This window comes from Paroedura picta, chromosome 3 (assembly GCF_049243985.1).
Source record: "Paroedura picta isolate Pp20150507F chromosome 3, Ppicta_v3.0, whole genome shotgun sequence".
In the NCBI taxonomy this organism is placed as follows: Eukaryota; Metazoa; Chordata; class Lepidosauria; order Squamata; family Gekkonidae; genus Paroedura; species Paroedura picta.
In genome coordinates, this window is record NC_135371.1 from 54,462,239 (window position 1) to 54,475,099 (window position 12,861).

Consider the following 12,861-nt stretch of genomic DNA (forward strand, 5'->3'; position numbering starts at 1 on the left):
CACCTTTAACAGCCTCAGCCATGGTGCAGTGGAGAAGTATTATGCAACCTAAGTTCAAATCCCCAGTCATGGAGCTTATGGGGAACATTGAACATTCATGGTCCTTCAATCTAATCTTCCTCACAAGGTTGATGTGAAAGAAAATGGAGAAAGAAAAAAACCATGTATGCCATCCTGGCGTCCTTGGAGGAAGGGTGGCAAACCAATCAAAATCTGATTTTCACAGATAAGTCAAGTTTTCCTAGAAGCAAGCAGCAATTCCTGCCCTCCATCCACACATCCTCCTTGAGTCAGAAAACAGACACCCAGTAACCTTTAGATAGCATGACAGCATTTTTCAAACTAGGAAGAGAGATGAGAAGAGTTTAAACACAGCTCCCTCACTTTGAAGATCTTCTGTGCCTCCCAAAACAGAGGGTTCTTTTAACCGGGGGGGGGGGGGGGGGAGAGATCCCTAGAAAGAGCTGGTTCAGCTGCCTCTCTTCATTTTAAAGTAGTCAGAAGCCAGAGCCCAGAAGTCCACACCACTCTGGGTTTGTGGCAGGAGTAAGGGTGCCTCTCTGAAGGCAAAGACTGATCTTACTTCAATAGCAAATAATTCAACTAGAGATCTCTATTGCCATGACTGACATTTCATGATGAAAAGTCAAGAGCTGGAGCTTTCTAAAGATTATTATCTTTGATAAGTTACCCCATTTAACTTTTGCTGCAGTTAAGAAAAATGGTGCTGTAGCTGATCAAGTGACTTAGTGAATTTTTCAGTGAAAGCCCTTATTAACAGTACTGTATGCTGAACTGCCCATGCACAGCAGTTTTTCCCTCAAGATGGTAACTTCAGTACTTCCTTGAACCTTAAAACAGAGTGGTGGAAGGGGGTCATGAGAAAATCTTAGATACCTAGATGAACCCTTTGTACTGCTGGCTGTGCAGAAAGATGAAGAACATATGTTCAATCAGTATCACTCAATTCCATCTTGCAAGCCTCATTAAGCATGCTATTTTCACCCTTAACTTTTAATACTGTTTGCCTTTTAGATTTGAGTTAATGATTGTTTGGAAGATACATGTGGACAAAGATGGAAAAGTTACACCAGTTCTGGATTTCCTGAGTAAGATCCCAATGGCAGGTATGTACGTATGTTTTATCCCTCACCCCAGCCATTTAATGGATGGATATACTTGGAATTCTTTGCTAAAGGTTCCTATGGGGTGATAGCATGGGAAATAGCCTGTACCAAAGTCTTTTTATTTCAAGAATGGGGGGGTGGAGCTTAATGTCCAAAATTGCATAGAAGCTCCCTGGTTAGGGAAGCTCTCATACTATCCCATCTTTTCCTCTGCTCCCCCCATTCCCCACTGGATTTTTTAAAAACCACAAGTGGGCTCTAGTATGGACCATGAGTATCAGGAGCTCATGCCTACCCAACCTCGAGTTTGCTCCCCGGCATTCTTTGGCATCGCTATGTAGAGAAATTTTATGCCTACACATTTACATCTTCTCGATGCTCCACCCCTGAGAAGAGCTTTTCTTCTTGCTTGCTTTTCCCTCAAAGGTTTTAGAGGGAAGGTTTAATCGTATCCTGTATCAGGCGAGACTCTGCCAATGCAGTTCTGGCTGCCCTGATACCATTTCACACATTTTGCTAGACTGCCCCTTATATGAGCTATGTCGGGATGATAGTTTTGTTGCCTTGCTGAGAAACAAGCCTTCTGTAAGTACCTTGCAATTCCTGCTCTCTGACAGAGATCCAGAGGTAACCATTATAGTCACCAAAATCCTAATTAAGATACTTTCATAATATGCTGCCTTTTTGTATTCTATATTTTATAGCTCATTTTATCATTTTAAGATCCGTTTGGTTATGTAACCCCATGGCCTATTTTATTATCTCATTGCATTTTTAAGTCCTATTTCTATATGTTTTACGCCAATAAAAGGTTACTGACTGACTGCTCTAGTAATGTGCTACTGCATATCCCCCAGCAATAGTGTGTGCACTGGTTAGTTTATTAAACTAAAACAGGTGTTATATGTATACAGGATAAAAAATGTTTTCTTCCTGAATATCCAGACATTCTCAATAAGAGCAGGTTTTGAGGACTGCAGTGATTGTTTAAAATCATTAGAAACTGAAGTTTGGCTGTTTTAACACCCTTCTTCTGTTCCCCCTTACAGTGCTGGGAAACAAGGCTTTTGCATCAGACATGCCGCGCTGGTTCAGAAGCTTGCTGCAAGTACTTGGGATAGAGGCTTCTATTGAAGCCATGATCAAGTCACTTTGCAGGGGCAAATGAATACTGGAATGAGGACAAGTTATGCATCTATAGTTTTATTGAATATAAACATTAAGTTATTTTTCCATTTAGAAACCATACCCATAAAACATGCTATCTGTACAGTTATGGCACATTTATATATAAATTGTCATGACAAATAAATACAGCCTTTTAAATACAAAATGCCAAATAAAATAGATACAAGTAGAGTGAGTTTCAGTCAAAAATTTAAGTCTGAATCAATGTACCAAAGTGGTTTTCTTCCTGTCCGTAGTATTTCCTGGAACCTCTTAAAATCTACCTGATAAATTCAAGTCTATAAAAAGTGGCAGTTTCAGTTCACAGCTGTGTATGTAACAGTGATTTTTTTTTAAAGAGAGTGATACTAAAATCAGATGTTTCTAATGAAATCAAGGTTAAGATGCAAAACAAAGTGATCTAATACAGTAGCATAGCTGTACCCTTCTCCCACGACCTGGGATTGAAGGCAACTGCCACGTGTTTAACATACCTCTCTGCTAAAACAATTGTAATTTCACAATGGATCAATAAACATAAAGTTTACAATGTACAGAAAGAATGCAGTGTGTTTTGTCCCGTCTCAGGAGAACTGGCCATAAAAGATAGCTATCCAAAGCACTGACCCAACCCACTGAAGAATTCTCTCAGATGTGCTACCCTCTTGTTTCCAGGCTCAGATCTGCTAGGTGATCCTTATTTTCACAAATTTACCTCCCATGTAGCTATGTCACACTTCTCACTGCTCTTTGAAAGTGCTGCAGTAATCATTATATAAAGCAAACTATGTTTTTCAAGCACCAGCGCCTAGTCATCAAGTCAAAAACTGACAGCACCATAAAAATAGCGTATTAACACATTTCGCTGCCTAGCTCAATATGATCATACCTTAGGTTTGCCCTACTTCTGACCATCTATGCTTTTCATATGGAATATGAATTAAGTGCACAGCACTGCCGTTATGCACAGCCCCCCATTTCCTTCTGGCACAGGCAGTCTTCTCAAGCATGCTTTACAGATTAAGAGACAGCCTTACCCAAACAAGACAGTGCCTGAATACTACAGCTATTCTCATAGATAGCTAATAAATAGAATTAGCCAACCAACAGGTTGATGTGGGCTTATCGGATTCAACCCAATCCTTCAGTTGTATTTCAGAGATGTCCCCTAAACTGTACTTGGGCTACCTGACAACAAACCATTTCATGTCTACAGTCCCTACAATCAAATTCTGTAATTAAATGGGACCGGTAGCAGAATAAGATAAAATTTGAGGGATGGGGGAGCCACCAAATATTAACATTAAATACACTATTACGAAAGGAGTTAAAATGACCTACATTCTGAATTGCCACTACTTTTCACATTACTATAGCAGCTTTTGGGTGTCCAGGAAATATGCATGTGGACAGAGACAAATTCAGAGGAAAGTCAGAACTATGTGACATGAAAAAGGTTGTAACATCTACCACTAAAGACCAAGTCTGAAGCACAGATGCTTAGTCTGGCTTGTCCTTGATCTGACTGAAGCAACTATCTGAAGTGGCCCCATGACAGAGTCACTCAACCTCTATAAAAGATTTTTCCTATTCCATAATAATGGAAACTGAAAGGCTCAGCAAAATAGAAAAATTCCTACAGACACCACAAACCCAGCCTCCTGTCACTGTATAGCAGCAGGGACTCTACACCTAGTGCAGAAAGCTCAGCAAATATACCCTACACTCTGTCAAGCCTGAGGCATATTTTCCTATTGTGGTACTCAAGGTATGGCAAGTTATTCACAGGTGCTTCAAGAGAAATATGTCCCTTAATGCCTATTTAACAAGAGTTAAGTTTCAATACACAGAGCTTACTCCATGTTATGCTTGACTACTACTGAGGTTCCCGCTCCAAGCCTTGGAAGATTAAACAGATTTTTAATGCCTAAAAGGGATCTTTAAGGGAACTACAAGTAGAGGAAGAGCAAGCCTATCACTCAGAAAGATTCAGCCAGCATTCAACATTACAAAGTCACTGCCTTCCAGCACAGTAGAGACTAGTCGTACTGGATGGTGTGTCAGAGAGAAGTGCATATTTCTGGAGGGATTTAGAAATCACTCAAAAGTTCTAGGGTGGCTTAGTGAGCAAATTTACTGAAGTTTTAATAGCAACACCTATTGTATAAGAGCTAAGTGATTTAGATGATTTCTCTAAGTAATTCAATCAAGATGACTTTCCTCCATACCCATAAATAAATAGTAAGTTTGCCTTTTTTCCCAAATCACTTTCCAGACCAACCACCACTGCCATCACTTGGGTTACTTCCCAAGAGGGTACAATTTTCTCACAAGCCAATGAAAAACATTTCTACTCATGGGCAGGCTGCCATGTCAGCAGCACCACACGTCCACTCACATATAACTGTTCAGAGATGCAGCAGCATGCCTCCCAGAAACTCTGGCTCCCTGCACTGAACTTGTAAGTAGGAAGCATTCACCTGTGTGCTTCATAATTGTCATTTGGTTAAACCATCTCTGCTCCCCCAGCATCAGTGGGTGTAGATATGGCACATGTCTTGTTTTATGATGAATGCATTCCTTCAAGGTTATATATTGAAAAGGCAGATTTAGTGGTATTCTGTGTTTCTGAAAGGCATACAAGTTTAAAGCACAAATGAAACCAAAAAGAAAACCAATGTAACATAATCCTTCCTCTCTGTGCTCAATGATTTAGCTAGTTACATTTTGTGGAGAACTAGTGTGCAGTTTTCATTCTCCTTCAAGAGACTGGACATCACAGAGTCATCTTTGGCCTGTGTGTTTTTCAAATAATAGTTTACTATCTTCCCATCCAGTCTGTACTGATGGTGAATGCTTTCATATGGCTTAAGGTCTAAGTCCAAAACGGAGAGTGAAAAGGTGAACCTTGATTTCGATGTCGGAACTACCAGCCTCTGCTCAGAACTGTAAATCAGAAGAAGATCAAAATTAGTAATGCAAATAGTAATTTATCCCCCTCCCTCCAAAAGCAATCCAGCATTAGTGTTCATTATGATCCAAATCTACCCATTACCTAATCGTGAGCCAGACAGACTTCAGCTGATGCTGCATTTGTCAAGGAATTGTGGTCTTAAGGAAAATACAGTTCTTTCAATCCAAGATGTGGTACAAAAAGAATTTTTTGCTAATGTCTCTCCTTTCCCTATAAGTTTCCACTCAATTTATGCCAAACCTCCCTAAATTACTATACCACCAGTACTGCTGTGTGAATGAATTTTACTGAAACATTGGCCATCTGTTTCACTCTCAGTTACTAGTTAAATTTCTTCCTAAATTGTATCCCATCTCCTAAAAATCAGAAAAACTAAAAAGAACAGCTACCATCACTCGTCTGAACCAAGATATGTATTTACTATCCTGAACAAATACAGTCCTGGACTGGAGTTGATATAGCAACACAAGCTTGTTGTAGACCCTCTCCTACATTTTTACAGGGGATAGATGGTCAGGGAAAGCAGCTTCTAAGATTACTTTTATACATTTACTTCCTACTGTGGCTTCTACTCCTCTGCACTAGTAAGCTTTTTGTCCATTCAGGTGATTCTGACACTGATTAACCACCACAAAGGTGATACTTGTCCTTTCAGGAGGTACAACAGATCTCATGTTCTTTTACTGGCCTGAGAGCAATGCCGATTTTACAACAAACATAAAAAAGCATTCTCAATTTGATAGAAGTTGGTAGACATTGCTAAGAGAATTCTATTATACATTTAAGGCCTTACGTGGGTTGGGACCCACATACCTGAGGGACCGCCTATTGTCCTATGCCTCCGGCAGGGCTTTACACTCTGCGGGGAAAATCTATTGGTAGTTCCTGGCCCCAAGGAAGCGTGCCTAGTCTCAACCAGGGCCAGGGCTTTCTCTGTCTTGGCCCTTACTTGGTGGAATGAGCTCCCGGATGAGCTGCGGGCCCTGCGGGATCTGGCAACATTCTGCAGGGCCTGCAAGACGGAGCTCTTCCACCAAGTCTACAGTTGAGGCTGGGGTCAGTGAGGTAGATCTATTCCCCCCCCCCCCCCGGATCTGAAGTGTACATTGCTCCTGCTCCATTTGTCCGTCGCCTTGGGAGCAGGGGTGGAAGTGGATTATTTTCCGCCATGTTGGGAGTTTGAGTCTTTTAATGGGAGTTTTAATGGGGTTTTTAAGACTGTTGTTACCCACCACGAGCCTATTAGGGAGTGGCGGGAAATAAATCAAATAAATACATTTCTCCATACTAAGATAATTAATTTTGTGTCATCCTATAAATTATGTAATGATAAAATGATTTAAGAAAGCTAGATACTTAATAGCAACATGTATGACTTAACTAGCTGGCTGATTGTGTAGAAAACATACTGCTTATCAGTGACTAATCAATGCCAACAGAGCAAGAGACAAGGAAAATCTGAGTCCCCCCTCAAGTGATGGCTAATGTAGCCAGATAGTAATCATGTTTATCTTCACAAAAAGCCCTGTGCATTACATCAGCTAAGGCTGCAGATGCAGCACCACATTGACTTACTTTTATTCAAATCTACAATTCCCCAAAAGGCATGAATCTAAGCACTGCTACTTAAAATGGCATATATCGAAGACTGCCATATAGCCCAGCTCCTGCTTCTATGAAATAAGCAAGAGGTATAGAAAAGGAAGGTTATCAGTAAAGCTCTACATGACAAATCCAGATTTCCCTTACCATTCATCCTGCAGACAAGGTGAAAGAGCAATCATAATGGAACAGTCCTTTGCAGTCATTGCAACTTGGTACTGCTGAACCTATAAAATAAAAGGATTGTTGAAAGAATTTATTTAACAGGTAAATACATAAGGACTGTAATGAACTCTTTGTGTCCACCTGCAAGCTGGACACAACTGGGCTGTAAACTGGGCTGTATAGATTGTCTATGCAGTGATCATGGTTAGCAGCCATTTTCATGACCATGGCTGCTTATTTTCTAGTAAGTACACCACAAGTAACAGTTGCTAGCCACTGCAGGCTGTTGTCTGTATATACTGGGATTTGCAGAGGTTTCTTTGCAATTCTGTTATTGGGCATAAGAGAGTCAAATATTCTTCATGCTGCTACCAACTGACCTAATTAAATATGTGACCACACAATGTGACAGGACAATGGATAATACCTATCTCTGACATCAACCCCTTGGAAGATCTACTGCTTCCACAGAAGCAATGGCAAGCACATCAATTCAAGTACATGTAAAGGTGATATTCATTGCAAGCTCCATTCTTGAATTCTCAGTGCAGAAGACTGGAAGAAAAGGAGATACATATGAACATCTTGATCAGGGGTAGTCAAACAGCGGCCCTCCAGATGTCCATGGACTAGAATTCCCATGAGCCCCTGCCAGCAGGGGCTCATGGGAATGGTAGTCCATGGATATCTGGATGGCCACAGTTTGACTACCCCTAATCTTGATTTACAGAAGCACAGAACGCTTCATTTCTTGTGACTTATGACAAGTATACAGATACCAAAGTCTGTAGTAAAATGGCAACTGTTAATCCATACAATGTTCAGTTTCTAGTGAATTAAAAATGTTCACATATCATTATTATCCCACTCTTCTTCTTGAGGCTCATGGAAGTATACATGGCTCTCCTCCTTTTTGATATGGAACATCTATTGGCACGGTCCCTATCATGGATGTGACGTCCGTTGTCTCGCCTTAGGGGGCACGCCAGTAGATGGCCCGCAGCAGTGGCAGCAGCACCAGAGCAACGAGAGGGCCTCAGTGCTGGGGCTCACTGCTCAAGAGCCACAGCCGCCTGTCTTCAGAGGCCCAAAGGTAAGGAGGGAAAGGGAGTGGGGAGTGAGGGAGTCTGGGGGGGGGGTGTCTGAGAGGGGGGAGTGGGCAGGAGATAAGGATTCTCACCTCTTGCGTAGATGTTCCACATAAGGAGAGAGAATCCTTGTCAGTGGATTTTTTGTCTACAATATCTCTCACAGGTTGACAGCAACTAGCTTAATGTCTCACTGTGAACTTCATAGCAGAGTGGGAATTCAAGGCTACTATTCCAGGTCCCAGTTGCCTACAGCCAACTACGCAATACACACCAGAGCAATTAAATACTAGACTATTAATACTAGGTCAGTGCCTTGTGTACAAGCTACTCTAAACACAGAGTACTTAACCTTAGTTATCAGGTTTTAAAGCATACCTTTACTTATCTAGAAAGGTAGATGGCCAATTATGTAACCTAATTAAGAACTATAGACTAATATTTCACCATTATTATCATTGTCACTTCAGGAAAACCTATTTAAATAGCAATATTGAATGAAGATCCTCAGCACTGGACTTTGAGGGTCTCTGGAAAAATTAGTGCTTCTGAAGTTACAAGCGCCACACTGCCATGCATCCAAAAGCACAAGTTGATTCTAAAAATGTGAAAATGGAACTTCAGCATTTAAAAAAAAAAACAAAATACCTTTCTCAATGCATATTCTACTGTCCCATCATCTTCTGTTGAGAGATCTAGCAGCTTTTCATAGAATGATTCATTGTAAGGCCCATCTATCTGTAATGCCCTCCTAATCAAAAACAGAAATGGAGTAGAGAATAAATCAGGTTACATGAAATCTAATGTCAAACTATCTTTAAATCTGTGTCAACCTTGTGCCCACTACTGTTTCACATTTGATTACTAAGGGAACTGATAGTTTTCACAAAAACAAGGCTGTTCCGCCCCCTAGTGGTCTATGTCTAAATCACAAGCAACAACAACAGCAACATTCAACAAGGGAAAAAGTAACAAAGATGCACAGAATAAGGCATTTTGTATTTGTATGCATGGTTACTGCAATGTAAAGAATACAAAACGTAAGAATAACCTAAGCCTAATTTGTCAAAAACATGCATGTTAGTCCTTTTTTAAAAAATTTATGGATTTATCATTTGAGATTTTAAAGGCACCAAAAGTAAATTGTCAAATTGGTACCTTATATCTCAGCATGCTACATACCAACTCATAGTATGGTATTCAAACAAAAGTGCTTTATAGAATGGGTCTTTGTGATAACATGGAATGAGGTTCTGAATAATTTATCCTTCTATGTTTTATTTGGATACCATGGTTATCCAATGATAATGGATTTTCTTTCTTTAACCTGACAAAGTTATCAACCATTAATCTATGTTATATTAAAGTCTTTGCCACTGTTTCTGATTTCTTCCCTTGCTGAATAAGTGGGTCTACTGATCAATCACATTAGGTACACCTGCAGAGGATAGAAATGCTGATTTCACTGAACAGCAACTGTTACAGAAATAATTCTCTGTACATATCAGTACTTATCAAGGGTTCTTCTAGACATCTTAAGGAAGAATGACTTTTACTTCAAACAGATAATGCTTCTCTTTAAAATGTAGAAGCCTATCCCTGTAATGAGCTATAGTTTCACATCAGTTATCTCTTTCTTAGATTACTGCAATATTTTCTTGGGTAAAGTTACTCCTTTTATAAATCCATAATAGACTGGTACAGTCACTCTGGAATTGTCTACAATAAAGTGTTAGTTATGACTGTGCTAAAATGTTTCAAATACTTGACAAGTAGAAGTCCAAGGTTTTAAGGGAAAAGCCAATGAACAAGAAATCTTTACCACTGGGTGAGAGCTCGCAACAGGATACAAGAGCAGTATCACAACTCTACACTTTTACCTCTCTTCAGGAAACTCCTCCAAGTATTGCTCTACTCTGTTGTACAGTGGATAAATGCCCTCAATGTCCAGCAAATCCAACATCTGCACCTGAAGCGTTTTGTAGAGCAGGCAATCCCTTGGCAAACCAGAGGTCTCCATTTTATTTTTACCTGCAATAAACATGTTTTCAAAACATTAATAAAAATGTATAAAGTTCAACAGGCAGAGTGAAATTAGACCAAAGAAAATTAGACCAAATTTAAAAACAGCAGATTTATATCCAGTTTCACAATCCTGTATCTCAATCACTAAGAAGGAAGCAGAGACATATCCTTCCAAAGTTCAACTGACGTTTGAAAGGGTATTTCCAAGAGTCGCTATAACTACTATTGCTGCCTCACAATTTACATACAAGGAAAATCCAAACAGAAACTTCCAAAGTTCCAATGCCTTGAAATTGTACACTATTCACAGACTGCTTTGCTACAAAAATTTTTCTGCAAGATTGGAAAAACTGGTTTCTCTATTCCCATGAAATTATTCAGAAATAGAGAATAAAGGGAGGCAACCTTTTAAAAAAACTCATCTTTCTAGAGTTAAGCACTGGACTGGATTTCAAGCAAGGTTCCCCAAGTATTCCTGTCCACCCTGTAGCCATTTCCAGGGTCGGAAGGTACATATGGAGGTAGGGGCACATGTCAAGATGCTGCAGGGGATTAAATTACCCCCTCCTCTATTCCAACAGCAGAGCTCCGTTCCAAGAAGTGGAAGCAAAGAGAAAAGCATCCTCTTCCACTTGCCACGGCAGCCTCCCAAACCCATGAGGTTGTTATTCCGCCTGGTCCCACAATACCTTGCAAATAAACTGGCCAGAAATGGCCACTGGGCAGCCAAGAAGTTCAGAAAACATCCAAGCTTGTTGCTGATGGAACACAGGATCTAACCCTGTATAATATGGACATTTTATACACTGCAGATTTCTGTTAACTATATGTCACTAATCATATAACATTCCAATAACTGTGGCATAATAAACTATTTTCTGTGGAAATTATGTTTAAAATTCACATGCATGAAGAACTGGAATAGCCACAACTATTGTTATACCTTAGCACAGTGGTCCCCAACCTGCGGGCCGCGGCTCCCTCTCCCCGCCCCCCCCCCCCCCCCGCAGTAAAAAACTTCCCAGGCCGCAAGCTTGCGGCCCGGGAAGCTTCTTACTGCGGGAGGCACGGGCACGGCCCGATGCGTGGGCGCGGCCGCACCCCGATGCCCTGCCGGTCCCCAACAGAAAGGTTGGGGACCACTGCCTTAGCAGACAGTTTCACCCCCCCCAAGTGGTGGGGACAGTGGCACCCACCAGTACTTTCCCTGGTGCCTCCCCAGCTTTTTAGAAAGTGAACAGGACTATCGTATGGCAGGACTCATTCAAAATAAAGGGTTTCCGACAACTGCAAAAGTAGCCTCAACCCCTGGAAGATCAGGAAGACTGGTAAGCACCCAGGACTTCTTTAGTCAGGTGTGAGTCCTTTACATTTTTATTCTTATATGCCCCCTTCTGTTGCTCCTTTTATCTTCTTTATTCCCCACTGTGGTTTTTTGTTTGTTTGTTTTGCCAAACAACAATCGAAGTATCACATTTGGTTCCATCTCCTATGACAGCCATTTTGGGTTAGCATTCAGCACCTTCCAAAATTCCAAAGGTACCTGCAAGAAGGTTGAGGACCCCTCCCTACATATGGGTCTCTTTTAGAAAAGCTTTAGTATAAGCCATACCAGAATGCATCACACAATAATACAGAAAATTTCATTTATCCTAATAAATTACCCTAATAAATAACATTTATCCTAATAAACCAAGTCAACAGCAAAACAACAGCAATGCAGAAGGAAGCAGGAAGCAGGAAGGCTGCAACAGTCATAATTAACAAGAAGCGCCGTCTTCTGATATATACTTGGCTTTTGAAATGAGCTTTGAAAAATAGGCTTGCACATTTAGTAACATAAAAAGGCATGCATAGTGTATGTCTGCATATGCAAAAATGCATGTTTTGCAACCAAACGTCAAGACTGACAGCACAGCAATTCATACCAAGAAAAAGCTAATTGTTGAAATAGAGCACAGTGTTGAGGGGCAAGGAAATCAGGATAAAGTCGCTTCACTTCACCAAAACAGCAAACTTCATCCAAACTTGAGTTCTGTACGGACAGTTCAAAGTCAGAACGTCCTTACCATTTCTCATAAGGTCTTTAGTGAAAGCGCTGGCTTCACAATAACTCCTTCCTTGTGAGGTAGGAACTGTCTTCATATCCCCTGTTTTGCAGTCATCTGTGCAACTCAACAGAGTCATTGTGATCACGTGAATTAATTCTTTCAGAATTGTCCTTGTACAATGGGGCCCACTGACCAGGCCATTTGAAGGAAAGAAGAAAGGCTTCAGATGGCGAGCAAGTTCATTCAGGTCAGAGAGTGAGTCCTCATCTTTACAGCCATAAATCAGCTCACCATTCTGTAAAGGAAAGGCGGAAAAGGTTGAGTGCTTTGTTTTAAATACTACTTGAATGCAGTCTTTCAGCCTGAGGAATTGAGCCTCACGTGCTCAGGTGCAAAGCTCACTGAGAACTTCAGCAACTCAGTACTGCTCTGAGTTAATCTACCTCACGTGCTCACTGCAGGCTAGAACTCTTTCAACATGGAACTAGGGATGTTCACCAGCAAGAGATCTGAGTTTATGAATCTGGGTAGGTAAACAGCTGAAAAGCTGCAGCAGGTGTGTTTGTGTGTGTGTGTGTATGTTTGGCAGGGGAAAGTTTATATGGATAAGAGGGTGTTTAATTCCTACAAGGCAGATCACACTTTTCTTCTTCTTCCCAGCC

The 12,861-nt window shown here is 40.8% G+C and overlaps 2 protein-coding genes across 6 annotated transcripts in view; one reads left to right on the plus strand and one right to left on the minus strand.

Moving 5' to 3' along the window:
* CENPP (centromere protein P) overlaps nt 1–2,857 on the plus strand; it is a 220,415-nt gene extending 217,558 nt beyond the window's left edge. For all 3 annotated transcript variants that reach the window (XM_077325733.1, XM_077325735.1, XM_077325734.1), the window contains 2 exons: nt 1,036–1,127; nt 2,177–2,857. In XM_077325733.1, the coding sequence (XP_077181848.1) occupies nt 1,036–1,127; nt 2,177–2,295 (211 nt within the window). In that variant the 3' untranslated portion in view covers nt 2,296–2,857. The remainder of the gene's footprint in view (nt 1–1,035; nt 1,128–2,176) is intronic.
* The window catches only part of IPPK (inositol-pentakisphosphate 2-kinase), a 36,343-nt gene continuing 25,796 nt past the window's right edge, over nt 2,315–12,861 (minus strand). For all 3 annotated transcript variants that reach the window (XM_077325724.1, XM_077325725.1, XM_077325726.1), the window contains 5 exons: nt 12,218–12,494; nt 10,004–10,154; nt 8,772–8,874; nt 7,018–7,097; nt 2,315–5,240 (listed from right to left, as the gene is read on the minus strand). In XM_077325724.1, the coding sequence (XP_077181839.1) occupies nt 5,015–5,240; nt 7,018–7,097; nt 8,772–8,874; nt 10,004–10,154; nt 12,218–12,494 (837 nt within the window). In that variant the 3' untranslated portion in view covers nt 2,315–5,014. The remainder of the gene's footprint in view (nt 5,241–7,017; nt 7,098–8,771; nt 8,875–10,003; nt 10,155–12,217; nt 12,495–12,861) is intronic.